Genomic DNA, 18,194 nt, shown 5'->3' with positions numbered 1-18,194 from the left:
AAAAGGCTGTATATAGTACTTATGAAAACCGTTACTAAATATGCTCAAAAAATTTTCCTTATATAAAAGAATAAGGTCCGAAGTACTGCAATTTCTAACGGTAATATTTCAAAAACGGGATTAATTTTTTTAATGTTTAATTTTTTTTGACTTCAGATTCGAGTTCATCACACCGAAAACCTTCAGAAAAGTATATTTTTGTTTCGGTAACAAAAAAAAGTTTAATTTTGTTAACCAGTGTTATGTAAGTAATTTCACCACTCTCCACTCTGTATCCGTTTAACAAAACTCTGCAATTATGTCTGTGTTTGTATGTGTTCGACTGAGGTGAAAATTTCTCCGTTATTTTACTGTTTCATTTGCTGTTGCTAGGGATGAAGGGCCCGACCCATAGAATCCGTTGCGTCCGTTGCGTCGAAGTTTTAAAATAAAATACACACGTTCTTATGGGAAACGACCCATAAGCGACGGATCGGACGGAGACGGACTTCCCATAAGAACGTGTGTATTTTATCGAGCTGTCAGTCAAAAACTTCGTTAATCGTTTTCTTTTAAGGCATGTGCACATGTTCTGTTACTGGATATAGATGTTGAAAAACATTTATCGCCAGTGATAAAGTTAAAGAACAGGGACCCGTTAGTGATAAAAAATTTTCAAAAAAAAAAAAAACTCTTGCAGAGCATACATTTTTTACAGACGTTTTGTATGGGAGCTGAAATTTAGCTCGATCTGGGTACAAGGCTTAAATCAATGTTAAGTTGTTTGAAAAATAGTGAAAACATATTTCAGATTAAATATCTAGCAGCGGGTAAATTTTTAACATTTATATGGATGTGAATACAAATTTATCTTTGGTGAAATTTATACATATGTCAGAATTGGGATTAATTTTACGAGGCTAAAATTTTTTTTTAATCCAAAACAAAAGAATTAATGCTGTTACAAACACTTATAAATCTTAACAATTTACTCCGGAAACACGTTCTTCTGTGAATTTCATTTTTGATAATCTACCATTCACTAACAATTTATATTAGGCGTGTTTATTTTTTCTTTATCTATATAGATTTTGAACAAAAAAACGACATCGATATATTTGAAATCAAAACAATTTACGTGTTAAAAGCAGCAGATTTTTGAAAAATCCAGATAATTATCCAGTTTTAACTTTCTCTCGATAAAAACAGCAGTGCCAAGGTACTTTATTTGTTGTGTTATAGGTACTTTATACAAATATATAAAAATATTAACAACAAAAAAAGCGGAGAAAATGGGGTTTGAAAACGCTCTCATCGAAAAAATAAGCGAAATTTTGTTTGACATGATTGCATTGAAATGGCAATATTTCGAGATATACGCAATGCTCTTTTCATATAAAAGTCTTAAATGGATTCTGATAAGATATTTGAACAAATATATACATAAAATTACCAAAGTTTTTTTTCGAAAAATTAGAAATAAAAATAAAAAAGTTTCCACGTTCGATTTTTAAAAAATCGAAAAAAAATTCATTATGGCTACCTTCAAACGCTTATAACACAAGAACGGCGCAACTAATGTTAATGGTCATGGTCTTAACCCTAGAATGCATATATACATATTTGTATACTTATTTCAATCTTTTGTTAAAATAGGACATACATTTTAGTATAAGTTAAATAAGAGACATTAGTTCACATATTAAGTATTGAAAAGGTTAAATACATTTTTGTTTTGTTTTATTTGATTTTTTTTTAAGTTTTAAAAATAGATTTTATTAAATAATTAATTTTTTGGGTTTCATATATTTCCGATTAATTTTTTTCATAGGTAAGTATACATATGTAATATGTAAATTATTATAATACAAATGTAAATATTCCACTAGTATTAAATGAAAATATTTTTTTTTTAAGTTGTTATGTTTCAATAAATAAATAAAAAAACTTGAATTGATATTTTCGATTTCAATTTATATGGATTTGGTTTGATTTTGATTCATACACAAAAAAATTTGGAAATGCGACTATTTTTTTCTCGTGACCCCTTTTTTTGCTTTTTTTGCGACCAGCCTAAATTTCCCAGCGGCAACACTGCCCCGTACGCACGCGCGAGTGTAGTATAAAAACAATACAACCCAGAAATCAACCTAAATATGGAAATCAATCATTGTGTACATGTCAAATGTCAATACACATTTTTACACACAATCAAGTGCATACTTAAAAATGTACCCACATATCTAATCCTTTACCTATGTATATCCCCGCACGAGCGATGTGAATATTACACAATGCAAAGAATTTCGCTGACACAAAAAATACCAATAATGTCATCTCGCACGCGCGAGTGCGATATTATAAACACAAAATGAATTGTTAGGAAAAACCCAAGAGTCAAGAGTCAACACGAACAAAACAACCCTTTTTGAAAAACAAAGATAATGATCTTGCAAAAAATATCTACTATCTTCCTACTCTCTGCAGCATCTTCATAAATTCATGAATGATTTCTGCCTGCCTGAGTGAGAAAATAAGAAACAAAAAAAAAGTATTATGTAAACACAAAAAAAAAAAAAACAAAATATAACGAGAAAATGAGAGCGCAATAGCAAGTTTTTTTTTTCAATAAATAGAAAAGAACAGAAGGAAAGAGTTCATCAGCGCCAGCTTCCGCAGTGGCATTCTTTTGAACTAGGTTTGTATGTGTGCGTGATTAATGGAATTTTCAAAGTAAAAAAGCTAAAATAGAGACTTTTTCAACAATTTATATTAAAAATACTGTGATCAAAAATATATTTATATTTTTTGAAATTGATTTGAAATATAATGAAAAAAAAATATGTAATAAAAATAAATTGTGGATGCTTTGACTGCCCCTTCCTCAAAAAAAGAATGCAAATATTGGTTTATTAAAATCAAATTTTTAGTGGGTAAATAAAAAAAATATTTTTTTGGCAAACTAGCTGCATGAAAAACTTTATTAACTTCTCATTAAAAAATACAAAAATATTTTAAAAAATTACAACGCTTTGCCCTACGACTAAAATGCTAAAAAAGTGCATTTTGACACTATTCCTTCAAATTAACCGTGCAAACTAACTTCAAATTAAATTTTAGTAATTATTTTGGATTCTCCTTATTCCACTTTATTATTTTTGTTTTGTTTCATCTAAAAACACCAATAAATGGTAAAGTTATTCTAAGAAGAGTGAGTAAAAAAAACATGAAGTTACAACATATTGACGAAGCTTTTTTTCTAAAAAAAAAAAAAAAAATCTGTTACGCCTACTGCATGAAAACACATTTGATCATTATAAAACAAAAACAAAAAAAATAAAAAGTTTATAAACAACGGTGCCCCAACCAAAATTCTGATTCAATATAAATTTGCAGGAAAAAAAATCAATATCGACTCTTGTAAAAATCGCTAAAGAAATGTTTCTAAAATTTAAATGATGCAAAAATGTGCATACGTTCATTGCCTTTTCAAAAAAGTACGTTTCATAAGATTATCTTATAAACTGCAAAAGTTATACAACAATTAGTCAACCATCTTCCATTAAAATGCTATGGAACCCCCCCCCCTTAATTTTTCTTTCAAAATATCTTCATCAAACAACAGAAACAAAAATATCAAATAAGCTCGTACGAAATCCTTCTGTGCACATTTTCTCTCATCAAATAAATCCATCCAACTCGATCGTACACAATTTTCGCAGTATTCCTATCCATCCCCATCGCCATTCTTCGCCCGCAAGAAATACACACGTACACAAAGTCTTTACTTTCATGAATTTGTAGTGAACTCGTACGACGGTTTTCTGTGCACGGTCTCTATTCATGTTTTCTTTTCTTCCGTTCTAGGCCAGTCATTATGTCGGAAAAAACGGCTTAGAAATGCAAAATGACCGAGAAAGCTAAATTTTGGATATGTTGTAGAGGCTGCTTAAAAAAGCTTAACTTGAAGTTTTCGACCAAGATTTCCTATGAGCTTTTTCCACCATTTTGAAAAAAGGATAAAATTGGTTTTTTGACAATAACTCGGCTATCTGACGAGATGCGAACATTTTACAAAAAGCTTTTTTGTAGCTTTTAACGAGTTCTACAATTCATGCATACACATCATTTTTGGTGTATCATGAACCGTTTTCTAGATATCGATTAAAAAAGTCAAAAATTTAGGACATGCCATTTGTTTTTTGACATAATCTATTTTTGGGTGATGAATATCGAAAAAATTATTAAAATAAAATCTGTAGACCACATTCAGACCTACAATGTCGTATTTTTATATTTTTGGACAAAAATTACGACTTCCACCCGGCCGCAAAGTCGTTTAGTCCGCGCCCACCGCCAAGCAAGCCGCCCGTTCGGTTGTAAAAAAAACAATCATTCATGTTTTTTTTTTAATGTTTATATTATTATATCAGTAACACAAACATACAAATGTATGTATTTATTTAATAAATAATGAGAAGAAGATGGTAATGGTTTTTTTGTAACCCCAATTTTATTAACCCAAATTTTGTAAATACAGTATACCGGCTTTTTGTGTTGATTGTGCATTTTGTAGTTTGCTTCAATCTCTATATTATTTAGTTCATCAAAATTGCAATTAGATCAGTGCCAATAATTTTTGAAAATAAAAAAATTATTAGCAGCACATGGGTGGTTGGAAAATTTAGGATAAATGGTATATGAAAGGGGAAAATAAATTGCCCACAAACTTTTTTTGGTGGTGGGCGCGGACTAAACGACTTTGCGGCCGGCTGGAAGTCGTAATTTTTGTCCAAAAAAAATATAAAAATACGACATTGTAGGTCTGAATGTGGTCTACAGATTTTATTTTAATAATTTTTTCGATATTCATCACCCAAAAATAGATTATGTCAAAAAACAAATGGCATGTCCTAAATTTTTGACTTTTTTAATCGATATCTAGAAAACGGTTCATGATACACAAAAAATGTGTATGCATGAATTGTAGAACTCGTTAAAAGCTACAAAAAAGCTTTTTGTAAAATTTTCGCATCTCGTCAGATAGCCGATTTATTGTCAAAAAACCAATTTAATCCTTTTTTTCAAAATGGCGGAAAAAGCTCATAGGAAATCTTCGTCGAAAACTTCAAGTTAAGCTTTTTTAAGCATCCTCTACAACATATCCCAAATTTAGCTTTCTCGGTCATTTTGCATTTCCCAAATGTATAAAATGTATATAATGACTGGCCTATTCTGTTTTTGTAAAGCATTGAAGATAAAAAATAGAATGAGTTACATCGAAGCTCGGCTGTGTAGGTATTTTTTTTTGTTTTCTGTTTCAGTTTCAGGTAGAATAGAGGCTCGTGCGAAAAAATGCAATGTACGAGAGTCGGCGGGTAGATATTTTTTTTTTTTGGTTTAGGTAGAATAGAATGAATTACATCGAAGCTCGTGCAAAAAAAAGCAATGCACGACAGTCAGCGATGCAGGATGTAGGTATTATTTTTCTGTTTTAGGCAGAATACGCCAACACCAAATTTCACAGGAAAAATGTGAAAATGAAATGAAGTGGACACAGTTTCATGAGGTACTTTTTTTCATGAGGTGATATTTTTTGTTGTTTTGTTGCCAAAGTTTTAATTTTATTCAGAAGGTGATTGAATAATTTACCAAGAAAAATCGAAAAATCGATTCAATATTATAAAAAACTATAATTTATATGTTTTGTATTTAGTTTTTGTTGAAGTTTAATTTATTTAGTTTTTGTTACCTACGGTTTTAGTGGAGTCTTTTTTTATAATAAAAATATACCAAATGATATTTTTTTTTAATTTGGAGAAAACAGTATATGGCAAGAGATTGATTAAGAAGAGTTGAAATACATTGACTCCGCTCTTTTGAAAATGGTTACAATTCGAAACACCGCTACTGGAAACCAAGAGAAAGAAATGTTTCAGAAAATTTACCACAACTTAGTGAAAAACGAGCCTTTCTTCCGTTCCGAAAAGGAGTTTCCGAATCAATAGGAAGAATTTTATCCAAACATGACATAAAAACTGTTTTCAAACCACCACCACAAGTTTTGCGTAATCACAAGATTACGTGAATTCACAACAACAATCACAACAATTGCAACAACAAGCCCCAATCTATGCACAAACAACGCACCGGTACAATCTCCGCACAAGACAACAAGAATCGAGAGAATAGAGAAATTAGAAAAAACAACAACCACACACAAACAAACAGTCAACCCGTGACCATGACAAGTGTAACCCTGTCGAAACGTCGGGGAAAAATTTTAATCGTTGCATTTCGTTTAAATAACAAATTAAATCGCGATCAGTCCGATAAATTAAAACTTAAAAAAATGTGTAATAACCGTGAAGAAAAAAGCCTAAAATCTAAAATTTGCATATCATGTTTGAAGTGTTATAATTTCTAAACGGTGAGTGATACCAGAAAACTTTGTATAGCAATTATTTTTAAAATAATATAGCTACAAGTTTGTAGAACATAATTTTTATCTTAAACGAGAAATATTAAATGAATCTAAAACATACAGTTTTTAAAATAAAAACTGTTGTGAATTTTGACTTTTGAAACGGACTTAGCCGAAGAAGTTTTCATAGATTGGAAGCTAGCTAAATACCAACCAGTGTACCAAAAATTAGACAGTTCAAATAATTTTTCCTTGAAAAAATCTATTTTTACTGTGGTAGTCATGAAAATCGGTAGTTATGAACGAATCTAAGCTTATTATCTCGAGAAATATCAATAATACAGATTCAATTCTGAGAAATGTTTGTAGGAAATTAAATGCTCTATAACTCTATCGTTTACAAAGGAGAATGCCCAAAAAAACTCCAGCATCGATACGAATGAGACCTATATGGCTTAAAAGGGCATCACTAGTAAATATGAAGTTTTTTTTTTTTAAACCATCCCCGGAAGTTGCTATGACGATCATGTGCCATAAGCTAAATTGGTTTTTAAATGACGCTGTTAGCTTGTTTTAGGTCGCATGATATCCAAAGGACCCACTGGAAGTATGTGGATGCGGGTGATAACATAAATTGGTTGTTATCTTGGATGGGTCTTTGATTTCGATGCATAAGATCTGAAATTCATGCAGACCCTAGGGGGTAATTGCAAAATAAAGTGCATTTTAAATGCAGTTTTTTTACGTAAGGACGAAACCTAGAATAAATTGTTGCTATAGTAGGAGAGCTAGTGGCACATTTGACTAAGGTAGCTCTTGTAAGGCTGAAAATTCGTACAGTGGTAGTTTTTAGCATGCTAAGTAAGAAAATCTTGGTCTGGCAGGCCTCAGCGGTGCACATCATATATATATATGACCTTGAAAGTTTAAATTTCAACTTTTTTTGCCGGAAATTTGACTTTGAAATCGATTATTTCAAAAAGTATTCATTAGAATAACTTGATTTAAAAATTAATATAAAGTGTAATATTCTGCCTTTTGAAAAATGTATCACTCATAACTGTGGGTGTTGCCGTCGTTTTTAAATATTTTTTTTTTATTTTGAGTTACTTTTTTAGAAAATTGCCCCTCCCTCTTAAACGGAGGGAGATAGACCCCCCCTCCCATAGTAAAAAATGCTTGTATTTAACTCTTCTACAAGAATCCGTTATTAATTTTCTCCGCCTTAGAAAACCATTTTTGATTCAGATTTTTATTTTTGTATTTATGTTTTTTTCGGGATATTACGATAACTAAGGCGGGGAAAATTAGTAACGGATTCTTGTAGAGGAGCATTTTTTACTATGGGAGGGGGGGTCTATCTCCCTCCGTTTAAGAGGGAGGGGCAATTTTCTAAAAAAGTAACTCAAAATAAAAAAAAAAATATTTAAAAACGACGGCAACACCCACAGTTATGAGTGATACATTTTTCAAAAGGCAGAATATTACACTTTATATTAATTTTTAAATCAAGTTATTCTAATGAATACTTTTTGAAATAATCGATTTCAAAGTCAAATTTCGGGCAAAAAAAGTTGAAATTTAAACTTTCAAGGTCATATATATATATGATGTGCACCGCTGAGGCCTGCCAGACCAAGATTTTCTTACTTAGCATGCTAAAAACTACCACTGTTCGAATTTTCAGCCTTACAAGAGCTACCTTAGTCAAATGTGCCACTAGCTCTTGGACTACTATCAGATAGATCTTCCTTGGCCTAAACTAAATTGTTCGTTTTTTGAAAGTTTTTATTGATTCATCTATCCACAATACTTACTTAAAGTATGCGTTTCCAAATGCATTTTTAAAAAGAAGGCAACAAACTATCTTGAACTTAACTTTTTCGTATTGTGAAAGAAAAATCAAGGATGTGGTAATGTTTTTTTCTAGGTATCACCCTTATCACTAACATCCTAATGCTTCCAGTGGATCCTTTGTCTATCATGTTCATTTTGACCAAAAACAAGCTAACACCGTCATTTAAAAAACAACCTTAGTTTATGGGACATGATCTTAGGGTATATTTGGATGCTGCATTGCATGGAATTAAACCCAAGACAATAGGACTTCCCTGAAAAAAGTTTTGGTTGAAAAAAACACTTTATACCTCGAAAATAGGAATCGTCATAGCAATTTCCAGGGATGATTTTTTGAAAAAAAAAAAATCATTTTTGTTATCTAGGTAATATTGATGCCCTTCAAGGCAAATAGGTCTCATTCGAATCGATGCAGGATTTTTTCTCCATATAGTTTTGGGCATTCTCTTTTGTCAATTTCTGAAATAAAACCGAAATAAGACCGAAAAAAAATCGTGAAATAATGGCTTTCATGGCCTGTCCTGTCTCATTGGTGAAGTAAAATCACCTATGACACTTTTATAAACCGTTCAATTCTGAGCAATATGCTTTTTGATTCATTAAAATAGCATTAAATTCAGCGGAGCTGTATAAATTTAAAAAAAATTCACTAAAACTTACGTGTATTTTGTATGGGAAATCTTCAAACTCAAATGGCGAGTGCTTAATCTTAATTTTAAGGGCTCAAATTTTTAGGGAATTTTTTGTTGGGCATTTCCAACAGAATTTTAAAATGGGAGTGACAAAAATCGATTTTCGCCTTAAAAATGTGCACCTTAGTAATCATATAAACATGATTGCAAAAAGAAATACACAAATAGTCCTTTTTAAAAAATAAAATTATTATTATTGACTTACACTCCCTCCACGACAACAGCAACACCTGCTGGCTGAACTGCTTGCGTAACTGCCACTGCAATCTGCTTAGTGAGTCGTTCTTGAACTTGTAATCGCCTTGAGAATATTTCTACGATTCTGAATAAAAAAAAAATAAATAATAAATAAAAGAAAAACTTGATAAATGTCATTATTTGACCTTGCCAGCTTGCTTAGCCCAAGAATTTTGTTGCATGGCAAATAACCAATTGAAACTTTTCCATAAAATGGCACTAAATGATGTTCACACATTGAAAACATTTCAATATCTTTAACAACAACCATCTCATCGTGGTCTTCATCAAATACGGCACCATTTAAAATATCTGAAGGTTAAGTTTATTAATGAGATATAAATTGCGTTGGTAGTTTTGAAAGATTTCTATACAAATTTACCTTCGAGTGATTGATCATAACCTTTTGTAAAAAAGAGCATCGCTTTTGCTGCACGCTCAGGCGTTTTGATCAATCCTTGCCGATCTGGATCTTCTCCAAGACCTCCAAGTAAAAGACGATATGATTGAGCCATATCAGGAAGTAAAGCTTCACGGGTAGGTGGTTTATGATCAAGTTCCAAATCGTGATGAAATGTGCATTTCTCATGCCCTGAAATATAAAAGGAAAGTATTATTAAATTTCTATGTAGAGTGTATCAGAAAGATATTAAGAGGCCTCCGGACAAAAGTTTGAACTCAGATTCCAAGATTCGTTCTTCGAATAAAAATGAAATAGAAAAAACCCAGACCTAAGAACATTTTTGAACTTGGAACGAATATCGTTCGATTGTTAGGCTAGGCGCACACATGCGATTTTAGTCGCGCGATTATTCAGTCGCAAAAATGGATCACAAGGATGTTTTAAGTACAATAATGGATATTTTTTTATTATTTTTGTTATTTTTTCTTCGTTATTACTAGAAAGTGTTGTATAGTGGCTCTTTTTTTATAAACGATAGGAAATTTAAAAGGACAATTCAATAAGACAATAAGATTCAAACATACACATTGCAGAGAATCTATTTCTATTTCTAATCTGGTAAACAAGCTTTCAAACCCTTACCAAATTTTGACACATTTATCACTTTACCACTTTTACCAAAGCTTACACCGTTTCATGAATTCACCTCATCATAAAATTCGATCGTAGATAACATTTGTATGAAATTTTTCATTACGAACGGATTTCGTAATTGTTTTCTTTGCGGTCATTTGACCATTAGATTTGAACAGTTGCTCTTTTGATCTTGAGATGATGCATTTTTTTTATTGAAAAACGGTCAAATTTTTTTCGACCAAACATAATGTTTTTTCTTCCAATAAACAATAGTCGCGCGATTTTTTAATCGCAAATGTGTGCACGGTAATTTTATGTTGCGACTGCGATTTTTTAATAGCAACGACTGAAAATCGCATGTGTGCGCATAGCCTAAGGCTAGGCAACATAAAATTACCGTGCACACACTTGCGACTAAAAAATCGCGCGATTATTATTATTATGTTTAATCAAAAAATAGTTGACCGTTTTTTCCCCTCCCGCCTAAAGGGAAGGACATAGACCCCCCCTCTCATAACAAAAAATGATTGTATTGAATACCTCTACTAAAATCCGTTTTCAATTCTCGGCGCCTAAGTTATCGTATTCGAGCCTTGAGTTGATATGAATTTTTCTCGAAAAAACACGTTTACGGGGGGTATCTCAAAAAAGGAAGCTAATCCGATTTTGGTAAAAACGGATTATTATGGCTGAGGCCTTCAGGAACAAAAGGAACAAAGCCTCATTTTTAGTTTTTGTCCTTCGCTTATGGGTCGCCTCCCATAAGAACGTGTGTATTTTATCGAGCTGTCAGTTGAAAACTTCGACGGAACGGACGCAACGGATTCTATGGATTGGGCCCTTGATAATGTCTCGTTTTTTTTTGTGAATGTTAGATGTCCAGTATGGAAAATAGATACTTTTTCTTGTGTTTTGAGATGTGAGATTTGTGTGGGAAATTGTAGGCAAGTGTATGCGCACATGCATTAGTTTCTCTGTTTTCTTTTTGGTCTTTTGTTGTATTTCGCGCCTCTTTCAGGAATTCAAGGAATTTGCACAACGGCATATACAAGGGGGGGTCACGGGGTCATGCCCCCCCCCCCCCCCCCCAAGAACTCAGAACTTAAAAAAGAATTTTTTATGTGATACTGAAATCTCTTGAGTAAGATTACACCGGCACACAAAATAAAAAAAGTGTCATGTACCAGGAACCAGACCTATGTTTCTATATGTTTTTGAGCACGCTGAATCCGAATTTCAAGTCCGTTTGGCCCGGTCACCCTCCAGTTTTGAGCTGTGACTGCATTTTGTTTGGATTTTTATGACTTTTTTGGACTGAAGGGTGTTCGGGCAAAACGGACTTGAAATTCGAATTCAGCGGGTCCAAAAACATATAGAAAGATATGTCTGGTTCCTGGTACATGGAACTTTTTTTTTGTGTGCCGGGGATGTAAGCGACATTTCGCGACAGTGAAAGGCACACCAAAAAAAAAGTTGTATGTACCAGGAACAAGACCCATCTTTCTTTATGTTTTTGGACCTGCTGAATCCGAATTTCAAGTCCGTTTTGCCCGGTCAACCTCCAGTTTTGAGAAAAATGTAAAAAAGACCCCAAAAAAGGCAAAAAACTTCCTTTTTTTGAGTTTTTTGCATTTTACTCAAAACTGGAGGGTGACAGGGTCAAACGGACTTGAAATTCGGATTCAGCGTGCCCCAAAAAAATATATAGAAAGATAGGTGTGGTTCCTGGTACATGACACTTTTTTTATTTTGTGTGCCGGTGTTATTTTCAAAATGTTGAAATTTTAGAACATGAACGAAAATTAAAAGTAAAAAAAGTTTTTGGTATTCAAACAAACTATTTTACCATATTTTGGGGATGTGGTCATATTTTTAGCGAACGCTATGCTGGATTAGGATTATTTTGATTCGTTCGATAATATTAGTTGAGCTGTGCTGTAGAGTTTTGTATGGAAACAAAATCCGGATACGTACCTATTATATTCAAAGCTTTTTAAAAGAAATTGAATCTGGTAGGTACACAAAAATAATATCTTAAGGCTGAGTGGACCACGTAAAAATCGGGTTATCGTTTACAAATCGGTGAATAACTTTTACATTTTTAAAGATAATTGAATGAAAAAAATTTTATTATTTAGATAATAAACAAGGCTAAATATCTTCATCCCCACAATTTCCAAATTTGTGCACTTATAATTAAGAGAGAACAAAACATGATAAAATTTTCGTTCTTTTAGAACGACCTGAAAGACATTGGTTTGTTTCTTAGTTAGACTAAAATTTTTATTTTTTTTATTTCTATTTTGGATTGAGGTTGAATCAAACTATTTTGAAAAACTAAAAATGTCTTTTTCATAGAAAAAAATTAATCGAAACTGAAGCTATTTTTCCTTATGTTACAATGTTTGAACATGTATAACTTCTGCAATTATTGATAAAAATCATCGAAATAAAAAGAAATAACTACCTCAACTCAAATACTAACACATTGATTAGTTTAAGAAATGTATATTAAGTTTTAAGGTCTTAAACAACAAAAAAAAACTAAAAAGTCATTTTTTCTTAACTTTTTAAAAAAAAGGTGGTTTAATTTCTTTGTTTTTCAAAGTATGATTTTGATTTTTATTTTATTTAAAAGCTTAGTTTATGGACTATGGAGTAAAACTATATTTTGTTGGAAAATATTATTTTGTAACCCTCCAATCGCTTTTTAAGTAATCCCAAAAACAATAAACTGTACTATGAAACCAGAATTTTTAGATTTTTTGTTATATTTTTTTTATTTTTTTTTCATTATTTTTTCTATCAATATCAAGTTAGAAAATAAGAATTGCTATAATAGTTTTCTTACAATTAATTTTTGAAAAAGAGTCTACTTTCCATTTTTTTTCCTCAGAAATTCATGGAATGCGTATGTATTGGAATTTGTAGTTCAAACAAATTCCGCTGGCGCTAGTTGTATCCCTCTCTTTATTATCTTCTATTTTGTTTCTACATGATCTCTCGCACTCGCTCTGTCGAGTGGTTGTTTGGTGGTATAAAGAATAAGATGAACTTAGGTATCTGCATTCTACATATTGTTTGTACATAGGTTTTTCCATAAAAAAGGATTGGCGCCAGGCTAAGTGCATGCAAAGTGTTGTTGTATTTTTTTCGCGAAAATGAGAGGATACAGGAAATGGATCTCTCGCACGTTTGCAATGTATGGTATCTGGTGTTGCGTGGTAGGTATATGGAATAGGATAAACGAGTTTTTTTTGTATTCTTGTTTTTTTTTTAAACTGGTTTATTTATCTCTTTCATAAATTTATGATGTTGCATGTTAGGTATTCTTCTGAGCAACTGTATGGATATATTTTTTTCTATGAAAACAAAATTTGGAAAGACAGGCAGTCTGTAATGTTATTCGCATTATAATACAAAAATCTAAATTTTCGAATTCGACTTTATAGATGAAATTGTCTTTTTCTGTGAAATCGCACACAACTATTCTGCTTCTCAATTACCTCATTTGTATAATTTTTCAAAACAAACTTATGAGAAATATGACCAGTCAAAAACTTCGCTTAGTAGGCGAAGATGGCATCTGTGAAGTCAAATGCCCATCATCAGTCAAAAACTTGACTATAAGCGATGCACTTGAAGAGAAAAAACTAAAATATCTTCAGAAAAGCGGAGATACTTTTGTACTAAAAAAAAACGACGATTATTTTTATCAAGTGCAAGGACAACAGCACATTACAAAACTTTTCAAAACTATGTGTATTTTTCTAAATCTGTAACACTATTTTCTTTTTTCGTTCCATACCTTCAAATTAATTTTCAATATTCAGTAATATTATATCTAAAGCAGTCTAACATTTAAATTGTTTTTTGTTTTTTTAGTTATAAGGAATTTGTTATGTTTATCACCTTTCTAAATAAACTATTGAGTATCTTGTCTTGTACCTACTTTTAACCTCTTGTAACCCAACATCGGAAATTTTAAAATTAATAGGGGAAGGTGGCCTAAAATGGCCCCCCTAAGGAAAATGGCTTGTATCTCGAAAAACAGTAGCATTCAAACTTAAATGCTATATACTTTTCAAAGTTTAATATATTACTCTCACATTTTTTTCATTAGCGAGTTAAAAAAGTTCCAAAAAGTATTTAATTTTTTTAATTTTCAAGACGTCTACAAATTTCACTGATCAAATTTACCCGGGTAAAATGGCACACTGTCCAAACATACGTTATTTTAAATGCGAAATTGAGTCAAAGGGCTCCTTTCCCATTTTCTTGGAACAAGTGGTGCTTAATCCCCCCAGATCTTTCACCGAGTCATTTAAAACCCAGTTCATGTTGGTTGCTCGTCTCGTTTTTGTAGTTTTTGCAACTTTGAATGTTTTGAATGCTTTTTTCCAGGTTTTTTGACGGAATCAAGGGCTTTCCTCAGTCCAGGACTTCCTCTCTGTACATCGTTCATAAATAGCAAATATTTTCACTTTAAAAAATGAAAATGTGAAAAAAAATTTAAAATGGCATGTGAAATAGGTATGCCATTTTACCCAAGCACTAAGTAGGCCATTTTGCCCATTTTGAGTTTTTTCAATTTAATTTTTACACCAAAAAATTTTAAAATGTTTTAAACCAACTTATTTCAGTAAATTAATAAGAAATACTTCATGTGTACATACATTAACTTCTTTTTCCAAAATAAAATATTTTTTATACTTTTTTTTGCAAAAAAAAATTTCACAAAATTATAACGAGTGTACTTTTTGAGGTGGATAGAGACAGTTTGACCTGTCAAATTTCAAATAATGGCTTGAAGTTGCTGAAATTTCGTATATGTTGGTTTTGCCAGATAAACTAAAGAATTGCGTTCATAAAACTTTCTAATTATTTTCGATTCTACGATTTCTAGCCAGGGGGCCATTTTACCTTGGGGTGCCATTTTAGGCTACTTTCCCCTAATGTCAATCGACTAGCCTTTAGCTATAATAAAACACGTATTTTTTAAAAATGCAATATCTTTATTATTTACTTAGTTATTTCGAAATTTAAGGAGTAAAAAAATAAGTTTAAATAATTTATTTTTGTAGATAAATGCAAAAATTGAAGCAAAAAGCTTTCTAATATTTATTTTTAGGCGGATTCCTAAAATCCAAAAATAAAACCCCGTTACTTTATGCAGAAAAAATATTTTTTCTGAATTTCGTTGTTTTTACACAAATTTGCTTGTTTTCAAAAAAAGCCGAAATTTCAACTTTAACTGCCAGTTAAAAACTATTGGTGTCATTTATTGAAAATATGATGTACTATTTCGATAAAGCAATATCTAAAAAATATGTTATAAGCTTCAAAAGAAGAAAAATATAGTTTTTGCAACTTTTATGGGACCTTTGTTGGTTTGTAACAGATATGTCACATGGGGCTACAAGGGGTTAATAATGAAATAAAATGTATTGTTTTTATACCAAAACTAATTAAAATCCAAAAAATTATTATTATAATTTCGTATGTAAAAACAAAAAAATATTTATTTATTTATTTATTTTATCTAACTTAATTGAAGAGAAAAATATACATATATACATGGTGTCCCAAAAGTAATGGATCAAACGAAATATGCTGATAGGCCAACTTTAGGGCTCTCAGAATTTAGTAACTTGTAAGTAAGAAATTGAGTTTTTATAAAACATGGAACTGTTACATAATTTGCAGCAAAATGGCGTATGAAATAAAAAATATTTTGATTAAATAATTATTTCTTATTATTAGGCAATGTTTTAGTGAAAGAATTGTAAAAAACAAAAATCAATTATGACCGGAGGAAGCAAAATACTGTTGCAAAGTCGAGATTTTTCGATAATTCACAAAAACTGCATTAAATTGAAAACCGTAAGGATTTGGGATGAACAAGTTACCAAATTCTGAGAGACTTAAAGTTGGCCTATCTGCATATTTCGTTTGATCCATTACTTTTGGGACACCCTGTATATGAATAACAATAATATCAATTAATAATATAATATATAAATCTATGTACAAATTCGAAAGAAAAAGTTAAAAACATTCAAATAAATAAACAAATATGTAGGTACCTAATAGTTTTAAAAAATAAACGTTTTATTTGCCAAAAAAAATGTTGAAAAAATTTGTTTTTAAACTACTAAAATAAATATCATCACTGAATACTATAACAAAGAAAAAAAAAGTCGGTCAGATTCCTGCGCCTACGAATATTTGCAAAAGTTATATAGAATACCAAGTGATGTAGGTACATAGATGCGCAGAAAGATAGAAAAATTCAACACTGAATATCATACCATTTTTTTCTTCATAAATATACCTACCATGACTCTTGCACACAGAGTAAAACCAACGGAAAACGAAAACACAAGTAAATTCGGTTGCGCAAAGCAAAACCGCAATATACACTTGCAAGGCTTGCAACCCTTTTTTTTTTGCTATTTCCTTGATGCTGATTTGTTTTTTCTACCTAAATAGACTTTAATTTTATGACTTTGGTTCTCTAGAAAGGGAAAGAGAATGCAAATAAAGATACCGAGAGAGAACTGAGTTGAGATGACGTTGAACGTGAGAGATGTATGGCGAAGAAAGGTCACTAATACACACAAACTCATTTACATGAAGTCTGAGTTCGTCATTCGGGGACACCCACTCTTAAGGGCAAGACACTGCTTACCAGCAAATAAAAGAAGCAGCCATTTCTTCTATTTTTTTATATGATGAAGTGAATAAAATATGTTTTAAATAGGGAAGCTTTCTGTGGCCTTGCTGTGTGGAGGTCAATTCTGTTGATAAAATTCGTCATCGGCAAAATGTTAAAGAAGGATATCATTTCTCAAATCTTTTTAGTTTTTTGCAATGTTTCAGTTCAATATATTCGTCTGATAAAATTTGGTGAATTTTGTTTGCTTACAGAATATGACAGTATTTTGTACATACTAAATTTGCTAGATCTGTTGCATTTTTTGAAACAACTATCGATTTGTTAATCATCAATGGCCAGCCAATTATAGAAGCAATGTAAGCAACATTATCTAAGGCAATTTAAATATTATTATTAAATATCACTTAGGGCTAATTTTTTGAATAGTTAGATAAACCTTAGTTAGAGCTTATTCCTAGGATTAAAAGTTTTTTTTTATAGTGACATTTATTCTTCTGATAGTCTATCTGACTATTGAAAAAGCAGGGCTTAATCTAATAAATACAACTGAATGTTTTTTATACATATTGTAAATCGCTGATTAATACCTGAAAACGGACGAATTCGAAAATATGGCCAAAATAATTTTTTTTGTCTTTACTATTTTAATAGAGGTATTTTAAATTCCCATTCAATTTTAAAACAAAATTTAAAAAAAAATATATTTTCAAATGCAATTTTTTTTACAAAACTTTGCGATTCGTTTGCCTGAGGTTAGGAAGACTTTTAATTCAAAAGTTAAAACTGTTATTAAGTAAAAACGATTTTTATTTTAACTTTCTGGGCTAGCGGAAAACAATGAACAGTTGTTTTAAGGCAAATTATTCAATCGAAGTACTCGTGCAGTACATTTTATTTTTAGGAGAGGATAGCCTCAATTGGTCATAGTTAAAGTCTAGTACGCTGCTGATAAGAAACGAAAAATCCCATACAAAAATGAAACAACGAAAAGGTAAACCAAAAATTTCGTTCAACTTTTCGTTCTGTAGTACGCTGTTCGGCACAACGAAATTGAAAGTCTAAACTTCTTTTTCGCACAAAACAATTGCCATTTCCATTCATTGTGTGTGGAAAAATGACATTTTGATTTTTTTTGTTTGTTTTTGTTGTTCATTTTGTCATTGCATGTCTTTCTGCGATGCGTGTTTGCTTTTTTTCACTTATGTTTTGCAATTTTTGAGTATTTTTCGGTCCAGATTTCGCAAGCATTTCGTTGTGGAGACCGACGAAAAATTTCGTTTCACATCA

At 31.2% G+C, this 18,194-nt stretch overlaps 1 protein-coding gene across 2 annotated transcripts in view; it reads right to left on the bottom strand.

Annotated features, from left to right (window-relative positions):
- Positions 1-18,194, bottom strand: part of LOC129906900 (GTP cyclohydrolase 1) — a 127,703-nt gene that overhangs the window by 48,602 nt on the left and 60,907 nt on the right. For both annotated transcript variants that reach the window (XR_008770867.1, XM_055982897.1), the window contains exons 2-4: positions 9,572-9,781; positions 9,336-9,501; positions 9,158-9,274 (exon numbers count right to left, since the gene is read on the bottom strand). Coding sequence is in view for 1 of the 2 variants with exons in the window: in XM_055982897.1 (XP_055838872.1) it covers positions 9,158-9,274; positions 9,336-9,501; positions 9,572-9,781 (493 nt within the window). In the remaining variant the exon portion in view is untranslated. The remainder of the gene's footprint in view (positions 1-9,157; positions 9,275-9,335; positions 9,502-9,571; positions 9,782-18,194) is intronic.

Source organism: Episyrphus balteatus, chromosome 1, assembly GCF_945859705.1.
Source record: "Episyrphus balteatus chromosome 1, idEpiBalt1.1, whole genome shotgun sequence".
NCBI lineage: Eukaryota > Metazoa > Arthropoda > Insecta > Diptera > Syrphidae > Episyrphus > Episyrphus balteatus.
Note: the sequence above shows the minus strand (reverse complement) of the source record. Positions and strands in the feature narration are given on the sequence as shown.